The 19304-nt window shown below is 49.7% G+C and overlaps 1 protein-coding gene across 1 annotated transcript in view; it reads right to left on the bottom strand.

The window, feature by feature from the left end:
- Positions 1–19304, bottom strand: part of LOC135508951 (pleckstrin homology domain-containing family A member 5-like) — a 295193-nt gene that overhangs the window by 121032 nt on the left and 154857 nt on the right. The window contains exon 4 of the mRNA XM_064929191.1: positions 13224–13307. Coding sequence (XP_064785263.1) covers positions 13224–13307 — 84 coding nt within the window. The remainder of the gene's footprint in view (positions 1–13223; positions 13308–19304) is intronic.

The following is a 19304-nucleotide window of genomic DNA, read 5'->3' as shown; positions in this document are numbered from 1 at the left end:
AACTCCTCTAGGTCTGACAACTCCTCTAGGTCTGGCAACTCCTCTAGGTCTGACAACTCCTCTAGGTCTGACAACTCCTCTAGTTCTGGCAACTCAACTAGGTCTGGCAACTCCTCTAGGTCTGACAACTCCTCTAGGTCTGGCAACTCTTCTAGGTCTGGCAACCCCTCTAGGTCTGGCAACCCATCTAGGTCTGACAACTCCTCTAGGTCTGACAACTCCTCTAGTTCTGGCAACTCTTCTAGTTCTGGCAACTCATCTGGCTCTGACAACACGTCTAGTTCTGACAACTCCTCTAGTTCTGACAACTCCTCTAGTTCTGACAACTCAACTAGTTCTGACAACTCATCTAGTTCTGACAACTCCTCTAGTTCTGACAACTCCTCTAGTTCTGACAACTCCTCTAGCTCTGGCAACATGCTACAATATATATTAGAAGGAGCAGCATATCCTACTGTCCTGTAAGGCACACTGCTTTGCTTTGTCAAACCTATTGTGTATCTCAGAGACTATATATAGATTTTTTTTTGACTAGAGGAGTATAAAGGAGCATAGCAGCGGGACACGTTACATTTTCACTCCTTATCATGAACACTGTTACACCAGTACTGTTAGAGCTCTGCTACAGACAGTTGGTGTATACGGGTAAATGCCAGGGCTGTTGGGCTCAGTGCAGCTGGACTGTAGCTGGGTCAAGGGGCAGGCAGAAGGTCATACACAGGAAGAGGCAGGTAGCTGAGTCCAGGGGCAGGCAGAAGGTCATACACAGGAGGAGGCATGTAGCTGGGTCAAGGGGCAGGCAGAAGGTCATACACAGGAGGAGGCAGGTAGCTGGGTCCAGGGGCAGGCAGAAGGTCATACACAGGAGGAGGCAGGTAGCTGAGTCCAGGGGCAGGCAGAAGGTCATACACAGAAGGAGGCAGGTAGCTGGGTCCAGGGACAGGCAGAAGGTCATACACAGGAGGAGGCAGGTAGCTGGATCCAGGGGCAGGCAGAAGGTCATACACAGGAGAGGCATGTAGCTGGGTCAAGGGGCAGGCAGAAGGTCAAACAGGAGGAGGCAGGTAGCTGGGTCCAGGGACAGGCAGAAGGTCATACACAGGAGGAGGCAGGTAGCTGAGTCCAGGGGCAGGCAGAAGGTCAAACACAGAAGGAGGCAGGTAGCTGGGTCCACTGGGCAGCTCAGAAGGTCAAACACAGGAGGAGGCAGGTAGCTGGGTCCAGGGGCAGGCAGAAGGTCACACACAGGAGGAGGCAGGTAGCTGGGTCCAGGGGCAGGCAGGTCATACACAGGAGGAGGCATGTAGCTGGGTCTTCAGGGGCAGGCAGAAGGTCATACACAGGAGGAGGCAGGTAGCTGGGGTCCAGGGGCAGGCAGAAGGTCATACACAGGAGGAGGCATGTAGCTGGGTCCAGGGGCAGGCAGAAGGTCATACACAGGAGGAGGCATTTAGCTGGGTCCAGGGGCAGGCAGAAGGTCTCCAGGAGGAGGCAGGTAGCTGGGGTCCCAGGCAGAAGGTCATACACAGAGGGTCCCTCTGGCAACAGTACAGGCAGGGAAAAGGCTAGCCTCCTCCTGTGGAGACCAGGCAATAGGACCCAGATAACAGCCTCCTCCTGATAGGCTTAAAGTACATGCAGGGAATAGGCACCTGCCTCCTCCTGTTATGAGGCAGACCAAAAACTATCATACACGGGAGGATTAAATTACGGGGAAAAACAGCGCTCCGAATAGAAGTGTGTCACAAAACAAACAATACCTCACAATGATGGGGTGCAAAGAATTTAACTAAATAGTGTGTGATAATGACATACAGGTGTGTGAACAGGTGATTGGGATCTGGAGAGTGTTATGCATTCATGGGATCTATGTGTTTGAGAGTGTGAGCTGGACAGTGGGCTTAAGAGTGAGCTGCATTCAGGGGATCTACGTGTTTGAGAGTGTGAGCTGGACAGTGGGCTTCGTTCAGGGGATCTACGTGTTTGAGAGTGGGAGCTGGACAGTGGGCTGGAGAGTGCCGAGTGAGCTGCGCTCAGGGGATCTACGTGTTTGAGGGTGTGAGCTGGACAGTGGGCTGGAGAGTGAGCTGCGTTCATGGGATCTACGTGGTTTGAGAGTGTGAGCTGGGTGTATGACCTTCTGCCTGCCCCTGGACCCAGCTACCTGCCTCCTCCTGTGTATGACCTTCTGCCTGCCCCTAGACCCAGCTACCTGCTTCCTCCTGTGTATGACCTTCTGCCTGCCCCTGGACCCAGCTACCTGCCTCCTCCTGTGTATGACCTTCTGCCTGCCCCTGGACCCAGCTACCTGCCTCCTCCTGTGTATGACCTTCTGCCTGCCCCTGGACCCAGCTACCTGCCTCCTCCTGTGTATGACCTTCTGCCTGCCCCTGGACCCAGCTACCTGCCTCCTCCTGTGTATGACCTTCTACCTGCCCCTGGACCCAGCTACCTGCCTCCTCCTGTGTATGACCTTCTGCCTGCCCCTGGACCCAGCTACCTGCCTCCTCCTGTGTATGACCTTCTGCCTGCCCCTGGACCCAGATACCTGCCTCCTCCTGTGTATGACCTTCTGCCTGCCCCTGGACCCAGATACCTGCCTCCTCCTGTGTATGACCTTCTGCCTGCCCCTGGACCCAGCTCCCTGCCTCCTCCTGTGTATGACCTTCTGCCTGCCCCTGGACGCAGCTACCTGCCTCCTCCTGTGTATGACCTTCTGCCTGCCCCTGGACCCAGCTCCCTGCCTCCTCCTGTGTATGACCTTCTGCCTGCCCCTGGACCCAGCTACCTGCCTCCTCCTGTGTATGACCTTCTGCCTGCCCCTGGACCCAGCTACCTGCCTCCTCCTGTGTATGACCTTCTGCCTGCCCCTGGACCCAGCTACCTGCCTCCTCCTGTGTATGACCTTCTGCCTGCCCCTGGACCCAGCTACCTGCCTCCTCCTGTGTATGACCTTCTGCCTGCCCCTGGAACCAGCTACCTGCCTCCTCCTGTGTATGACCTTCTGGCTGCCCCTGGACCCAGCTACCTGCCTCCTCCTGTGTATGACCTTCTGCCTGCCCCTGGACCCAGATACCTGCCTCCTCCTGTGTATGACCTTCTGCCTGCCCCTGGACCCAGCTACCTGCCTCCTCCTGTGTATGACCTTCTGCCTGCCCCTGGACCCAGCTACCTGCCTCCTCCTGTGTATGACCTTCTACCTGCCCCTGGACCCAGCTACCTGCCTCCTCCTGTGTATGACCTTCTGCCTGCCCCTGGACCCAGCTACCTGCCTCCTCCTGTGTATGACCTTCTGCCCCTGGACCCAGCTACCTGCCTCCTCCTGTGTATGACCTTCTGCCCCTGGACCCAGCTACCTGCCTCCTCCTGTGGTCCTTTACTAATAAACGCCTGCTGCGCCCAGAACGTGAAACCGGCTCTCTGTTTCCCATCGTGTTCATTACACGGACCAAGTGTTATTTCTCACTATCTTCATGTAGAGGGAGGAGTATTTGTGTGCTCAGAAAAAAAAATTACTCCAGGCAGCACCAACAAAGCCCCCTGTATTAACTCTGCACTAATAGACAGTCCGGGATGGGCAGACAGCCCCCACACTTGGCCCCTTAGTGTGTGTGTGTGTGTGTGTGTGTGTGTGTGTGTGTGTGTGTGTGTGTGTGTGTGTGTGTGTGTGTGTGTGTGTGTGTTTTTAGGGATTACCCCCGCCAGTGAAGCATATTGGGGGAGGGGGGGCAACGGAACAGACTGGCTGAGAATGCAATGTAAAACAACCACGACAGCATTTGTCATTAAAAAGGGGGAGACTGTAAAAAGGGGAGAGCTGCTTTAGTTCAGGAGAATTTTGTTCTGACTTTGCTTCAAGCTCGTCATCTCACAACAAAACGGCAACGAGACCAGGGCCCGTATTCACAAACAGTCTCAGAGTGCTGATGGGATATAGGATCAGTTTTGCTTCATCACAGTGAATAAGAATATTTGGACGAGCGGACCTGATTCTAGACACAGGCCCTCCCACGGCAGGCAAGCAAAACACATATGCGTGCATACACACAAATAGGTTACTACAGTACTTTCAACAATGAAAGAGTATGCACTTGCTCAATAGGCAGGTGACAGAACCAGGGTTAAGTCTTACCTGTGCAGCCTGTGGTATGTCCAGAATGGAAAGAGCATTAACACACGAGACATTCTTGAAGTATTACCATGTTCATGCAGTGCGAGACGTTGTTAAGCACAGATTTATTTTATTTTACCTTTATTTAACTAGGGCAAGTCAGTTAAGAACAAATTCTTATTTTCAATGGCAGCCTAGGAACAGTGGGTTAACTGCCTGTTCAGGGGCAGAACGACAGATTTGTACCTTGTCAGCTCGGGGGTTTGAACTTGCAACCTTCCGGTTACTAGTCCAACGCTCTAACCACCATGACAAAATGCCTGAGTTAGCTTCTCTAATATTAGGATGTGTAATATTATGTGTCGTAGTCTGAGACTTTAAACAACGATGTGGACCAATCAAGACTGTCCAACCACCAGGAAGATGTTCTTGTTCTTCTGATGAAACGTAGCATTGGCTGGAGAAGAAGCCGTTTGCTAAGGAAGATTAGCCTAAAACTACTGTGAAACAGAGTAGCAACCGGCAAGGCATTGCTAGGCTTTGTCCACCATTTAGGTTATGCATTAGTTGAAATGATTTCACTATTCAAATAATACCAATTATATATATATATATATTTTTTTTTTTTTTGGGGGGGGGGGATCCAGATAGTCAAAATAAATGTTAAAGATGAAAAATAAATATATATATTAATATTCTTTTTTTTACTTCAATGAAGTCTTGCTCATGTGACAGTCTGTGTGGCGCGGAGGGAGGGAGGGAGGGGAGGGAGGGAGGGAGGGAGGGAGGGAGGGAGGGAGGGAGGGAGGGTGGGAGGGAGGGAGGGAGGGAGGGAGGGAGGGAGGGAGGGAGGGAGGGAGGGAGGGAGGGAGGGAATGATCCAACCCGACTCCCGCTAGATAAACAAACTTGTTCGCTTCCATAGGTTCTCTATCATACCATCTGGTAGTGGCTGTTTTGACTGCATCAAGTCATTGTAAAGTTAGCCATCTAGCTAAAGTAGCAATGCTAATTGAGGCGTCCTTATTTACAACATTTTAGTCATTTAGCAGGACGCTCTAATTCAGAGTGATTTACAGGAGCAGTTAGGATTAAGCGCCTTGTTCAAGGGCACATTGACATATGTATCACTTCGTCAGCTCGGGGATTCAAACCTGCAACTTTTTGGTTACTGGCCCAACGCTCTTAACCGCTAGGCTACCCGCCATTCATATGAAACAACAGCCTGCCTGTTGGTTGATTATTGTAGCCTATTCCTTCTCATTGAGCCAACTTCATTCCATCATTTGAATTCCATTTTGCGTTGATTAGAAATCTCCCTTGCTACACATGGGAGCATGTGACTGTAGCGCCGCTGTGATTGGCCGGTAATAACAACAAGCTACACGTGTGATGTCATAAAGACTCCTGTTTAATGAACATAAGGAATGTAATGCTCAAAACCTTGTAGGCCATGTAACAATGTCACATATATAATTACATTTTAGACATAGGCCTATATTTTTTTCTTCTCAAAATTGAGAATAGTTTCCCCAAGTAATCGAGTAGCAACGTCCCGGAATAACAGTGCCGTATGTAAGACAATTTCCCAGTGGCTTTTAATATTGGGGACTTTTTCTGTTTGCATTAGAGCGGGGCGATAGGGGCAAAAATCCATATCACGATAAATTGACTGAATTATCATGATAAATTGACTGAATTATCACGATAAATTGACTGAATTATCACGATAACGATACATTGAACGGTACATTATTGACATTAATATGCAACACAACACTGTTACATTTAATGACCCTTAAACCTACTACTACTACTTTAGAAGTTTATCCCATCAACAATCACCCATATTAGCAAAAAGTATTTCATTTTCAACTTCACATTTCTCTCGTAGGTTATTTATTGTCATGAACGATATCAGCAAAATGTCCAAAATACGTTTTCTCCTTTTCATTTTGTCTCTCTCTCTCTTGTCCCTCTACAGCAAACAGATTGTGAGCAATTATGTTTTGGAAAAACTGATTCGCAGTAAAAAAGAGTAACGAACCGCAATACATATTGGTATCAGGAACTCTGTATCGTGACAATATAGAATGAGGTCCCTGGCACTTCCCAGGCCTAGATAGGATCTTGTCTGGTAAGTAGTTCTGTTTGATCATTTGGTTGAACACATGATATGGTCCAGACTCCAAACAACAACATACACTGTACAGTACTAGCAGGACCTCAGGCAAAACGGTCAATAAAACAACACGGAACAACAAAAACAGAGGAGTGTAAACAGTGCTTTACACAAAAGTGATTTTACATAACAGTTACTTTAGAGTAACACATAAGCATTCATTTCAACCTGGGGTTACATTACCTTCTAAACATTGGGCGAACCACTTTTACACAATTCAAGCTACAAAACACAAGGGGGAAAATGTTTAATCAATGACGATACCGTTAAGTCTATAAGAGATTACCCAGAGCAGGGATGGGCAACGCCAGTCCTCGGGAACAGTTGGGCGTGCGACAGTTGGACCCTGCTATTTCATACCTTAACACGCATTGAAACCAGGGGTTGGAACCAAAATTGTTTTCCAAAATAGTTTCGTTCTGAACGGAACCATTATTTTCTTTAGTTCCGTTCCACTGTTCCGACCAGCAAAATAAAGTTATGAACATGGTTCCAACCAAAATAAAAGTACTCATTTATATCGGTCCTTTCTGTTTTTGTAAATGTTTCTTTTACATTTAGCTCAACATTAAATTACTTCACCAATCAGGCAGCACAGATAGAGCAGCTCGCTATGGAGGGGCAAACTATAGCTCAGTGGTGTAGCTCAGTCCTGTAGCTCAGTGTTGTAGCTCAGTGTGGTAGCTCAGTCCTGTAGCTCAGTGTTGTAGCTCAGTCCTGTAGCTCAGTCCTGTAGCTCAGTGTTGTAGCTCAGTCCTGTAGCTCAGTGTTGTAGCTCAGTCCTGTAGCTCAGTGTTGTAGCTCAGTCCTGTAGCTCAGTGTTGTAGCTCAGTGTGGTAGCTCAGTCCTGTAGCTCAGTGTTGTAGCTCAGTCCTGTAGCTCAGTCCTGTAGCTCAGTCCTGTAGCTCAGTGTTGTAGCTCAGTCCTGTAGCTCAGTCCTGAAGCTCAGTGTTGTAGCTTAGTGCTATAGTTCGGTGAGTTGTTTACACTGCGTGATGGAAAGACCAGTCAGTCTCGAGCGCGAGATGAAATTTAAATTTTGCGGATGTGGCGATCGAGGGAGAGTGGAGGAGGAAGCTTGGCTTGAAGTGCTGGGCATCTTCTGACAACATGCATTATTTGAATTGGGCCCACAGATTTATACCAACTGAGGAGAGGCTTCAATGGAGTAACTTTAAATGTCTTTGAACTTCAGAATTGGCTTAACTTTGGACCAGAGAAGCTAGTTAGCTAACAAGCTGGTGTGTGCAGAGCGGCACCCGAATTAAAAACATGTCTCATCTTTTTGTAGTTAATAAATCCAATGTGAAATGTGGTAACTATACTATCCCTAAGTAGCATTGAAAAAGTGAATTCCTTCTTCCCTCATTTAAAATCTCTCTCCCCATCTTCTGAATCACACTGGAAACGTCAGTACGCTACAGCTATGCTTCAGAGGGGCATGTAGCCTACATGATTTTCTTCAGGCAAGCAGACACTAGGAGAAGTTTCTGATTGACAGAGAGAGGGCTTTGCATAGGCACTTTGTTGTGTTGTATTGTTGGACTGAAAAAAAATGCCCTAAAAGGAAAACACAGTTATTAACCCGGTTCGCATGCTTTTTAAAATAACAGTTGTGTTCCAGAACAGCATAGATCACTTCCGTTCCTAATTCTGATTCGCTTTTTAAAATAACAGTTGTGTTCCAGAACAGCATAGATCACTTCCGTTCCTAATTCTGATTCGCTTTTTAAAATAACAGTTGTGTTCCAGAACAGCATAGATCACTTCCGTTCCTAATTCTGATTCGCTTTTTAAAATAACAGTTGTGTTCCAGAACAGCATAGATCACTTCCGTTCCTAATTCTGATTCGCTTTTTAAAATAACAGTTGTGTTCCAGAACAGCATAGATCACTTCCGTTCCTAATTCTGATTCGCTTTTTAAAATAACAGTTGTGTTCCAGAACAGCATAGATCACTTCCGTTCCTAATTCTGATTCGCTTTTTAAAATAACAGTTGGGTTCCAGAACAGCATAGATCACTTCCGTTCCTAATTCTGATTCGCTTTTTAAAATAACAGTTGGGTTCCAGAACAGCATAGATCACTTCCGTTCCTAATTCTGATAAGCTTTTTAAAATAACAGTTGTGTTCCAGAACAGCATAGATCACTTCCGTTCCTAATTCTGATTCGCTTTTTAAAATAACAGTTGTGTTCCAGAACAGCATAGATCACTTCCGTTCCTAATTCTGATTCGCTTTTTAAAATAACAGTTGTGTTCCAGAACAGCATAGATCACTTCCGTTCCTAATTCTGATTCGCTTTTTAAAATAACAGTTGTGTTCCAGAACAGCATAGATCACTTCCGTTCCTAATTCTGATTCGCTTTTTAAAATAACAGTTGTGTTCCAGAACAGCATAGATCACTTCCGTTCCTAATTCTGATTCGCTTTTTAAAATAACAGTTGTGTTCCAGAACAGCATAGATCACTTCCGTTCCTAATTCTGATTCGCTTTTTAAAATAACAGTTGTGTTCCAGAACAGCATAGATCACTTCCGTTCCTAATTCTGATTCGCTTTTTAAAATAACAGTTGTGTTCCAGAACAGCATAGATCACTTCCGTTCCTAATTCTGATTCTGTTCCTTGAAAAATTTTATTTTCAGGTTTTCGGTTCTGTTCCCTGAACTGGTTCCAACCCCTGGTAGAAATCACAAGCAGACCACATAATGCCTCCAGTTGTTTTCTCCATTCATGTTGGAAGATGGAGAAATGATAGTCATATCACAATGAATATTGGACTGTGGCCCTGGCAGTTTGATAGTTAAGTGTGAATTGTATTTTCTTTCGGGAAAAGGTAGGATTTTTCCACATTTGTAATGGCATTGGTTTGAACATGAACTCAATACAACTAGTTTGAACAGTTGCAACAAGAACGCCCAGAATTCAGGAGACTGAAACTGGATTAAGACAACTTCTGTCAGGTGAGGGTGAAATTGCACAGGAGTCTATATCAAGGTAGTATGAATCTTCCTCTACTTTAAACAGCTGCTTCTGGGGGTTGTGAAATTGAACATGCCATAGGACAGTGTTTCTCAACACAGTCATCAGGGTTGTTGAAATGGATGGGCTTGTGTTGGAATAGAGCAGATATATGGAATGACAGGTTGTTTCCCGAGAACTGGCTTGTGAACATGTTCTAGGAGTGACATCTATCAGGGGGCCAGTGCTGACCTTAGCTGGCAGGTAAGTTGAGCTATGAGGTATGAGGGGGCCCAGAGCTCTGAAAGGATTAGATAGGTTCAAGCAATATAGCACATTACTTCACCTCTCTGTCTGAACGGCTGGGTGGAGCCATACTGATTTACACCTCTCAAATCATTTCAGATCTACAAGAGTGCCTAGGGGGGCAGAGTTTAGGGGTCAATTTGGGCATACCGCTCTCTCTCTTCAGTAGATTTGGGCGTACTGCTCTCTCTCGCTCTCTCTCTCTCTCTCTTCAGTAGATTTGGGCGTACCGCTCTCTCCTCTCTCTCTCTCTCCAGTAGATTTGGGCGTACTGCTCTCTCTCGCTCTATCTCTCTCTCTCTCTCTTCAGTAGATTTGGGCGTACCGCTCTCTCTCTCTCTCTCTCTCTCTCTCTCTCTTCAGTAGATTTGGGCATACCGCTCTCTCCCTCTCTTCAGTAGATTTGGGCGTACCACTCTCTCTCTTTCTCTCTCTCTTCAGTAGATTTGGGCGTACCTCTCTCTCTCTCTCTCTCTCTCTCTCTAGTAGATTTGGGCGTACCGCTCTCTCTCTCTCTCTCTTCAGTAGATTTGGGCGTACCACTCTCTCTCTCTCTTCAGTGGATTTGGGCGTACCGCACTCTCTCTCTTCAGTAGATTTGGGCGTACCTCTCTCTCTCCTCTCTCTCTCTCTCTCTCTCTCTCTAGTAGATTTGGGCGTACCACTCTCTCTCTCTCTATCTCTCTCTCTCTCTCTCTCTTCAGTAGATTTGGGCGTACCGCTCTCTCTCTCTCTCTCTCTCTCTCTCTCTCTCTTCAGTAGATTTGGGCGTACCGCTCTCTCTCTTCAGTTGATTTGAACACACAGGAGAGAGAATACCTGTCTCAACTAAAATCTTTACTGCATGGCCATAGGTTGGGTTGAGAGTAGGGACTGAACGCTGTACTGGCCCAGGGAAGGCTGAACGTTGTACTGGCCCAGGGAAGGCTGAACGTTGTACTGGCCCAGGGAAGGCTGAACTTTGTACTGGTTGTACTGGTTGTAGGGAATGCTGAGAGTGGAGAAACTGAAGGGTCAAGGTGATCATTCATTAAGCTAATAAGCATGTTTCCTGAGGTGTACAGGGCTCTACAGTGTGACCAATTAACTTAAATACACTACATGCCTAAATACACTACATGACCAAAAGTATGTGGACACCTGCTTGTCGAACATCTCATTCTAAAATCATGGGCATTAATATGGAGTTGGTCCCCCCTTTTGCTGCTATAACAGCCTCCACTCTTCTGGGAAGGTTTTCCACTAGATGTTGGTACATTGCTACTATAACAGCCTCCACTCTTCTGGGAAGGTTTTCCACTAGATGTTGGTACATTGCTGCTATAACAGCCTCCACTATTCTGGGAAGGCTTTCCACTAGATGTTGGTACATTGCTGCTATAACAGCCTCCACTATTCTGGGAAGGCTTTCCTCTAGATGTTGGTACATTGCTGCTATAACAGCCTCCACTATTCTGGGAAGTCTTTCCACTAGATGTTGGAACATTGCTGTGGGGACTAGCTTCCATTCAGCCTCAAGAGCATTAGTGAAGTCGGGCACTGATGTTGGGCGATTAGGCCTGGCTTGCAGTCGGCGTTCCAATTCATCCCAAAGGTGTTGATGGGGTTGAGGTCAGGGCTCTGTGCAGGACAGTCAAATTATTCCACACTGATCTCAACAAACCATTTCTGTATTTATTTTTTTATTTATTTAACCTTTATTGAACTAGGCAAGTCAGATAAGAACAAATTCTTAATTACAATGATGGCTGACTAGGTATGGACCTCACTTCATGCTAAAACAGGAAACGGTCTACCCCAAACTGTTGCAACGAAGTTGGAATCACAGAATCGCCTAGAATGTCATTGTATGCTGTAGCGTTAAGATTACCCTTCATTGGAAGTAAGGAGCCTAGCCCGAACCATGAAAAACAGCCCCAAAACATTATTCCTCCTCCTCCACCAAACTTTACTGTTGGTACTATGCATTCGGGCAGGTAGCGTTCTTCAGGCATCCTCCAAACCCAGATTTGTCCCTCGGACTGTCTGCAAATCATTTAGAATTCAAGGCATACTTAACCAGCATGGCTACCACAACATTCTGCAGCAATACTCCATCCCATCTGGTTGGCGCTTAGTGGGACTATCATTGGTTTTTCAACAGATCAATGACCCAACACACCTCTTGGCTCCACAATCACTAGACTTCAACCCAATTGAGATGGTTTGGGATGAGTTGGACTGCAAAGAGAAGGAAAAACAGCCAAGAAGTGCTCAGCATATGTGCGAACACCTTCAAGACTGTTGGAAAAGCATTCCAGGTGAAGCTGGTTGAGAGAATGCCAAGAGTGTGCAAAGCTGTAATCATGGCAAAGGGTGGCTATTTGAAGAATCTAAAATCTAAAATATATTTTGATTTGTTTAAAACTTATTTAGTTACTACATGATTCTTTATGTGCTATTTCATAGTTTTGATGTCTTCACTATTATTCTACAATAAAAATAAAGGAAAACCCTGGAATGAGTAGGTGTGTCCAAACTTTTGACTGGTACTGTATATAGTGTATTTAGCTGTGCGAACCGGAATTTGTGAAGGATTCCAGTTTAACCCCTCACATATTTTTCATTGTGCTCCTGAATGTCTTTGTGTGCGTCTACATTTTTCTGATTAGGGGCACACGTAGTCATTGGGGAAAAAAGGGGGGGGACAGAGTAGAACATTGGTGTAGTAGGAGGCTTTTGGAGATAGATGGAGGAGCAAGGAAGGAGAGCGGTTTTCTCTGCAACTCCCCAGGCTAATTGCTACTGCATATAGTTGGACAGAGAGAGAGAGAGAACCAACTGTTGGATCAGACTACTGTATCTCATGGTTAAGGGGACTGATTATGAGAAAGGCGGGAGACTAGCCTAGTTGTTTTCTCTGTACTGTACTCTTGCCTGGGTTGATGAACTTCTGTTGGAACCAGGGGCCAATGGTTCACAATCACATGCCCCCTCTCAGGAGCCAATAAGCCAGGGGCCTAGCTAGAGGTGGGTTATGCAACTGAGAGTGAAAGGGCTTCAACTCAGGCCAAAGAAAGCCAACGGTAACCATGTGCCCCTCAGAGGTGAGTAGCTGTGGTTGAGAGGAACAGGATGGAAAAGGGCTGAAACTCGAACCCTAACTCTCCGTATCTGATGGGTAGAAGAACAAGGAGGAGGATTGATTGTCAAGTGCAGCACAATGCGCACGTCAGGGAATCAGCAGACCTGCAGATGCCTCCTCGGTCAACAATGTCTTTTCTATTCAGAACCTCATCTACCCACAACCTTTGTAAACATGTTTATAACTAACCTATGCACCAATACTGGGAAGAAAACGTCAGGCACATTTTATACATACTTTATACAACCATTACAAATAACTGACATTGATGAACCTTGTAATCTCATCAGAGGAAAGAAGAAGACTGTTCATTTGAAACTATTTTCTGTTAAAAGTGCCAATTGTGGGACAATGAGGAGAGAAACAGAAGAAGCATTCAACTCATGAAAGGGAAACTTGTAAATAGAGAAATGTTGGTCGCCATAACTAATACTGAATGCATGGAAAGAGAACGTCCAAGAGTTCCTACGACGATCTGACTGCATAGCTCAGAAACGCTGCCTGGTGGCATTCTGAAGAGCAAAATGAAGAGACTCACTGTTCGTTGACGACAAAGATGCAGTTGTCTTGTGAGGGACAGCCTGAGACAGGATGCTTGCAGGTCACCTTCCGCTCATTGTGGCTAGAGAGAGAGAGAGAGAAAAAGAGAGGGAGGAAAAAGAGAGAGAGAGGGAAAAGAGAGGGAGGAAAAGAGAGAGAGAGGGAACAGAGAGGGAGGAAAAGAGAGAGAGAGGGAAAGGAGAGGGAGGAAAAGAGAGAGAGAGGGAAAGGAGAGGGAGGAAAAGAGAGAGAGAGGGAAAGGAGAGGGAGGAAAAGAGAGAGAGAGGGAAAGGAGAGGGAGGAAAAGAGAGAGAGAGGGAAAGGAGAGGGAGGAAAGAGAGAGAGAGGGAACAGAGAGGGGGAGAGAAAATGTTAGAACAGAATTGCCTCTTTAGACCCATCAATAACCAATATGTCCACCTGTCATCTCTCTCTCTATCCCTCCTCTGTCATCTCTCTCTCTATCCCTCCTCTGTCATCTCTCTCTCTATCCCTCCTCTGTCATCTCTCTCTCTATCCCTCCTCTGTCATCTGTCTCTCTCTATCCCTCCTCTGTCATCTCTCTCTATCCCTCCTCTGTCATCTCTCTCTCTATCCCTCCTCTGTCATCTCTCTCTCTATCCCTCCTCTGTCATCTCTCTCTCTATCCCTCCTCTGTCATCTCTCTCTCTATCCCTCCTCTGTCATCTCTCTCTCTATCCCTCCTCTGTCATCTCTCTCTATCCCTCCTCTGTCATCTCTCTCTCTATCCCTCCTCTGTCATCTCTCTCTCTATCCCTCCTCTGTCATCTCTCTCTCTATCCCTCCTCTGTCATCTCTCTCTCTATCCCTCCTCTGTCATCTCTCTCTCTATCCCTCCTCTGTCATCTCTCTCTCTATCCCTCCTCTGTCATCTCTCTCTCTATCCCTCCTCTGTCATCTCTCTCTCTATCCCTCCTCTGTCATCTCTCTCTCTATCCCTCCTCTGTCATCCTCTCTCTATCCCTCCTCTGTCATCTCTCTCTATCCCTCATATGTCATCCCTCTCTCTATCCCTCCTCTGTCATCTCTCTCTCTATCCCTCCTCTGTCATCTCTCTCTCTATCCCTCCTCTGTCATCTCTCTCTCTATCCCTCCTCTGTCATCTCTCTCTCTATCCCTCCTCTGTCATCTCTCTGGCCGAGGACCCCTGAAGAGTGGATGAATAGACTTGCAAGTGACCGTGAAATCCCAATCCCTCAGTCCCTCAATCCCTACATCCCCGCAGCCTCCCAAAAGCTGAAGACAGGACATTATTTTTTTGTGGGAGAAAATGTGCACGGTTGAGAATGAGGTTAGGACTGATTTAACCCTTATACTGATTTTGCAAGGAGAGTAGAGCCCAGGTCACATTCTGTCCCTTTAACACGAGGTTAGGGTATGAAATGGGAGTTGAGAGCTTGAGATTCAGGACAGTGTAGACAGTCATTTTATGGGGCAATCTGATCACACTGTGCTGTGCTAGTCAGGGAATGTATCAGTGTGGTGAAAGCTCAAAATCCACACCACTCTGCGGCACAATGGCACCCACACACACGCATGCAATGGCACCCACACACCGGTACCCACACACCGGTACACACACGCACCCACACACACACACCCACACACACGCATGCATGCAATGGCACCCACACACCGGTCCACACACACCAGCATCCACACACCGGCACCCACACACCGGCATCCACACACCGGCATCAACACACCGGTACCCACACACCGGCATCCACACACCGGCACCCACACACCGGCACCCGCACACCAGCATCCACACACCGGCACCCACACACCATCACACTAACATATAACAGTAAAGTCTTTGGTGCTTAACCCTAAACCGTCCGGAGTTATAAAACATACAAAAACCGAACAGAAAACAGACGAAGACACGCTCTTGTAAACACATTTGGTTGTCTGCGTAAACTAGACTCCAGAAGAAGTGTATAAATACAGGACGTTGGAAGGGATCGATTCACAGGAGAAACCGTCTTCTTCCTACCCTGAAAGAAAATGTCCACTGACTCACTAGACCCTAGTCCACACACTACTAACCCCTCTCCTTTCTCTGACAACTCAGCAGACCAGAGCAGAGAAGTAGTGTACACATGCATTAAAAACCTGGAGCTGTGTGTCGTAGTGAACTTCAACATCCTGATCCTCCTTCACCAGCCATGCGTGAAGACACCAGTTCACTGTTGTTACTATTCTCCCGGTAGTCACCAGCTCTAACAGAAAGAAACAATCCTGTCCATTAGTTACCATCCTCCTATATATGCTAGTTTCTTGCACTAAAACTATTCCGTGTACAGCCTAAGCTGTCACGCTGGAAGTTTTCTATGAGTGTGTGAACTTGTGAGGAGCTCAGTCTGACCCGTCTCTAGACTTCTGCAGCCTTCCCCTTTCTCCTCCCCTGCCCTGCCTCTCCTCCCCTGCCCTGCCTCCCCTGCCCTATCTCTCCTCCCCTGCCCTGCCTCCCCTGCCCTATCTCTCCTCCCCTGCACTGCCTCTCCTCCCCTGCCCTGCCTCCCCTGCCCTGCCTCTCCTCCCCTGCCTCTCCTCCCCTGCACTGCCTCTCCTCCCCTGCCTCTCCTCCCCTGCACTGCCTCTCCTCCCCTGCCTCTCCTCCCCTGCCCTGCCCTGCCTCTCCTCCCCTGCCCTGCCTCCCCTGCCCTGCCTCTCCTCCCCTGCCCTGCCTCTCCTCCCCTGCCCTGCCTCTCCTCCCCTGCCTCTCCTCTCCTCCCCGGCCCTGCCTCTCCTCCCCTGTCCTGCCTTACCTCTCCTCCCCTGCCTCTCCTCCCCGGCCCTGCCTCCCCTCCCCGGCCCTGCCTCTCCTCCCCGGCCCTGCCTCTCCTCCCCGGCCCTGCCTCTCCTCCCCGGCCCTGCCTCTCCTCCCCTGCCCTGCCTCTCCTCCCCTGCCTCTCCTCCCCTGCCCTGCCTCTCCTCTCCTCCCCGGCCCTGCCTCTCCTCCCCTGTCCTGCCCTGCCTCCTCCCCCCCTGCCCTGCCCTGCCTCTCCTCCCCTGCCCTGCCTCTCCTCCCCTGCCCTGCCTCTCCTCCCCTCTCCTCCCCTGCCCGGCCCTGCCTCTCCCTCCCCGGCCCTGCCCTCCCCTGCCTCTCCTCTCCTCCCCGGCCCTGCCTCCTCCCCTCCCTCTCCCCCTGCCCTCTCCTCCCCTGTCCTGCCCTGCCTCCCCTGCCTCTCCTCCCCGGCCCTGCCTCTCCTCCCCTGCCCTGCCTCCCCTGCCTCTCCTCCCCTGCCCTGCCTCTCCCTCCCCGGCCCTGCCTCTCCTCCCCTGCCCTGCCTCTACCTCTCCCCTCCCCTGCCCCGGCCCTCCTCCCCTGCCCTGCCTCTCCTCCCCGGCCCTGCCTCTCCTCCCCTGCCCTGCCTCTCCTCCCCTGCCCTGCCTCTCCTCTCCTCCCCGGCCCTGCCTCTCCTCCCCTGCCCTGCCTCTCCTCCCCTGCCCTGCCCTCCCTCCCCCTGCCCTGCCTCTCCTCCCCTGCCCTGCCTCTCCTCCCCGGCCCTGCCTCTCCTCCCCTGCCCTGCCTCTCCTCCCCTGCCCTGCCTCTCCTCCCTGGCCCCTGCCCTGCCTCTCCTCCCCTGCCCTGCCTCTCCTCCCCGGCCCTGCCTCTCCTCCCCTGCCCTGCCCTCCTCCTCCCCTGCCTCTCCTCCCCGGCCCTCCTCCTCCCCCCCGCCTCCCTCCCCTGCCCTGCCCTCCCCCCTGCCCTGCCTCTCCTCCCCTGCCCTGCCTCTCCTCCCCCCCTCCCCTGCCCTGCCTCTTCTCCCCTGCCCTGCCTCTCCTCCCCCGGCCCTGCCTCTCCTCCCCGGCCCTGCCTCTCCTCCCCTGCCCTGCCTCTCCTCCCGGCCCTGCCCTCTCCCTCCCCGGCCCTGCCCCTCCTCCCCTGCCCTCCTCCTCCCCGGCCCTGCCTCTCCTCCCCTGTCCTGCCTTACCTCTCCTCCCCTGCCTCTCCTCTCCTCCCCGGCCCTGCCTCCCCTCCCCTGCCCTACCCTCCTCCCCGGCCCTGCCTCTCCTCCCCGGCCCTGCCTCTCCTCCCCTGCCCTGCCTCTCCTCCCCGGCCCTGCCTCTCCTCCCCTGCCCTGCCTCTCCTCCCCTGCCCTGCCTCTCCTCCCCTGCCCTGCCTCTCCTCCCCTGCCCTGCCTCTCCTCTCCGGCCCTGCCTCTCCTCCCCTGTCCTGCCTTACCTCTCCTCCCCTCCCCGGCCCTGCCTCCCCTCCCCTGCCCTGCCTCTCCCTCCCGGCCCTGCCTCTCCTCCCCTGCCCTACCTCTCCTCCCTCCCCTGCCTGCCTCTCCCTCCCCTGCCCTGCCTCTCCTCTCCTCCCCTGCCCTGCCTCTTCTCCCCGGCCCTGCCTCTCCTCTCCTCCCCTGCCTCTCCTCCCCGGTCCTCCCCTGCCTCTCCTCCCCGGCCCTGCCTCTCCTCCCCTGCCCAGCTCCAGTCATCCAGTCATGCCCTGATCACACGGACAAGCAGGTTCCCTCCTTCCCTCCCACTCTGCCTTGCTGCGTACGGTCCAATTACAGCCCAGCTTCTCTACAGAGTAGTCCCCATAGAAATATAATTGCTCAAGTACCATGAACTGGGATGTCCGTTCTAGTAATTATATTTCTATAGTAGTTCCTTCCATATGATTAGTGCACCACCAGGACATTGTAGGGAAAAAGCCTCACACCATGCAGGCAGAGAAGAGAAATGGAGCACAGACAGGAGACAGGATCCATCTACAATAAGTCATTACAGAGACACGGTCCAGTTTCTGATCCAGAGGGTCTGAGGGCTGGGAAAGTTCATTCAGCTGCTCCTCACCGTCGGCTGCTGCCTGTCATAAATCAGGACTGGATTTTAAACGACCATCACTTAGATTGAAAACAGCCTGGGAGTTTCAAGAGTGTGGGTCAGCAACAGGTGGCCCGTGGCCCGTGGCCAAAACTTGCCCTCCAGTGTTTTTGATGTGTGTAATTGGTCAAAAAGACTGTAAAACCACCAGGAATTCAGCTAAAAAGGTGTTTAATTTAGGAAATATGTTCAAAAGAGACATATGCGATCGTGTCTCAATGTAATTAAGGTATGAAATGACTGTTCTATTTTGGGGCTTAGTTGTGGTACAAATTATTATAACTGTGTTTCAACCCTCCGACCATCCGCTCCAACAAAAATTGTCTCCCAGCTGAATTTAGTTACCCCCTGCTATAGAGAGTGACTGAATCTAACCCCCTGCTCTAGAGAGTGACTGAATGTAGTTACCCCCTGCTCTAGAGAGTGACTGAATCTAGTCACCCCCTGCTCTAGAGAGTGACTAAACCCCCTGCTCTAGAGAGTGACTGAATCTAGTCACCCCCTGCTCTAGAGAGTGACTGAATCTAGTCACCCCTGCTCTAGAGAGTGACCGAATCTAGTCACCCCATGCTCTAGAGAGTGACTGAATCTAGTTACCCCCTGCTCTAGAGAGTGACTGAATCTAGTCACCCCTGCTCTCGAGTGACTGAATCTAGTTATCCCCTGCTCTAGAGATTGACTGAGTCAGTTAACTCATGCTCTAGAGAGTGACTGAATCTAGTTACCCCCTGCTCTATAGAGTGACTGAATCTAGTTACCCCCTGCTCTAGAGTGACTGAATCTAGTTACCCCCTGCTCTAGAGATTGACTGAGAGTCTGAGTCTAACCCCTGCTCTAGAGAGTGACTGAATCTAGTTACCCCATGCTCTAGAGAGTGACTGAATCTAGTTACCCCCTGCTCTAGAGAGTGACTGAATCTAGTTACCCCCTGCTCTAGAGAGTGACTGAATCTAGTTACCCCCTGCTCTAGAGAGTGACTGAATCTAGTTACCCCCTGCTCTAGAGAGTGACTGAATCTAGTTACCCCCTGCTCTAGAGAGTGACTGAATCTAGTTACCCCCTGCTCTAGAGAGTGACTGAATCTAGTTACCCCCTGCTCTAGAGAGTGACTGAATCTAGTTACCTCATGCTCTATAGAGTGACTGAATCTAGTTACCCCCTGCTCTAGAGTGACTGAATCTAGTTACCCCCTGCTCTAGAGATTGACTGAGTC

Source organism: Oncorhynchus masou, chromosome 22 (assembly GCF_036934945.1).
Source record: "Oncorhynchus masou masou isolate Uvic2021 chromosome 22, UVic_Omas_1.1, whole genome shotgun sequence".
Classification (NCBI taxonomy): domain Eukaryota; kingdom Metazoa; phylum Chordata; class Actinopteri; order Salmoniformes; family Salmonidae; genus Oncorhynchus; species Oncorhynchus masou.
The sequence above is the reverse complement of the archived record's forward strand: the minus strand, read 5'-3'. Positions and strand labels throughout refer to the sequence as shown.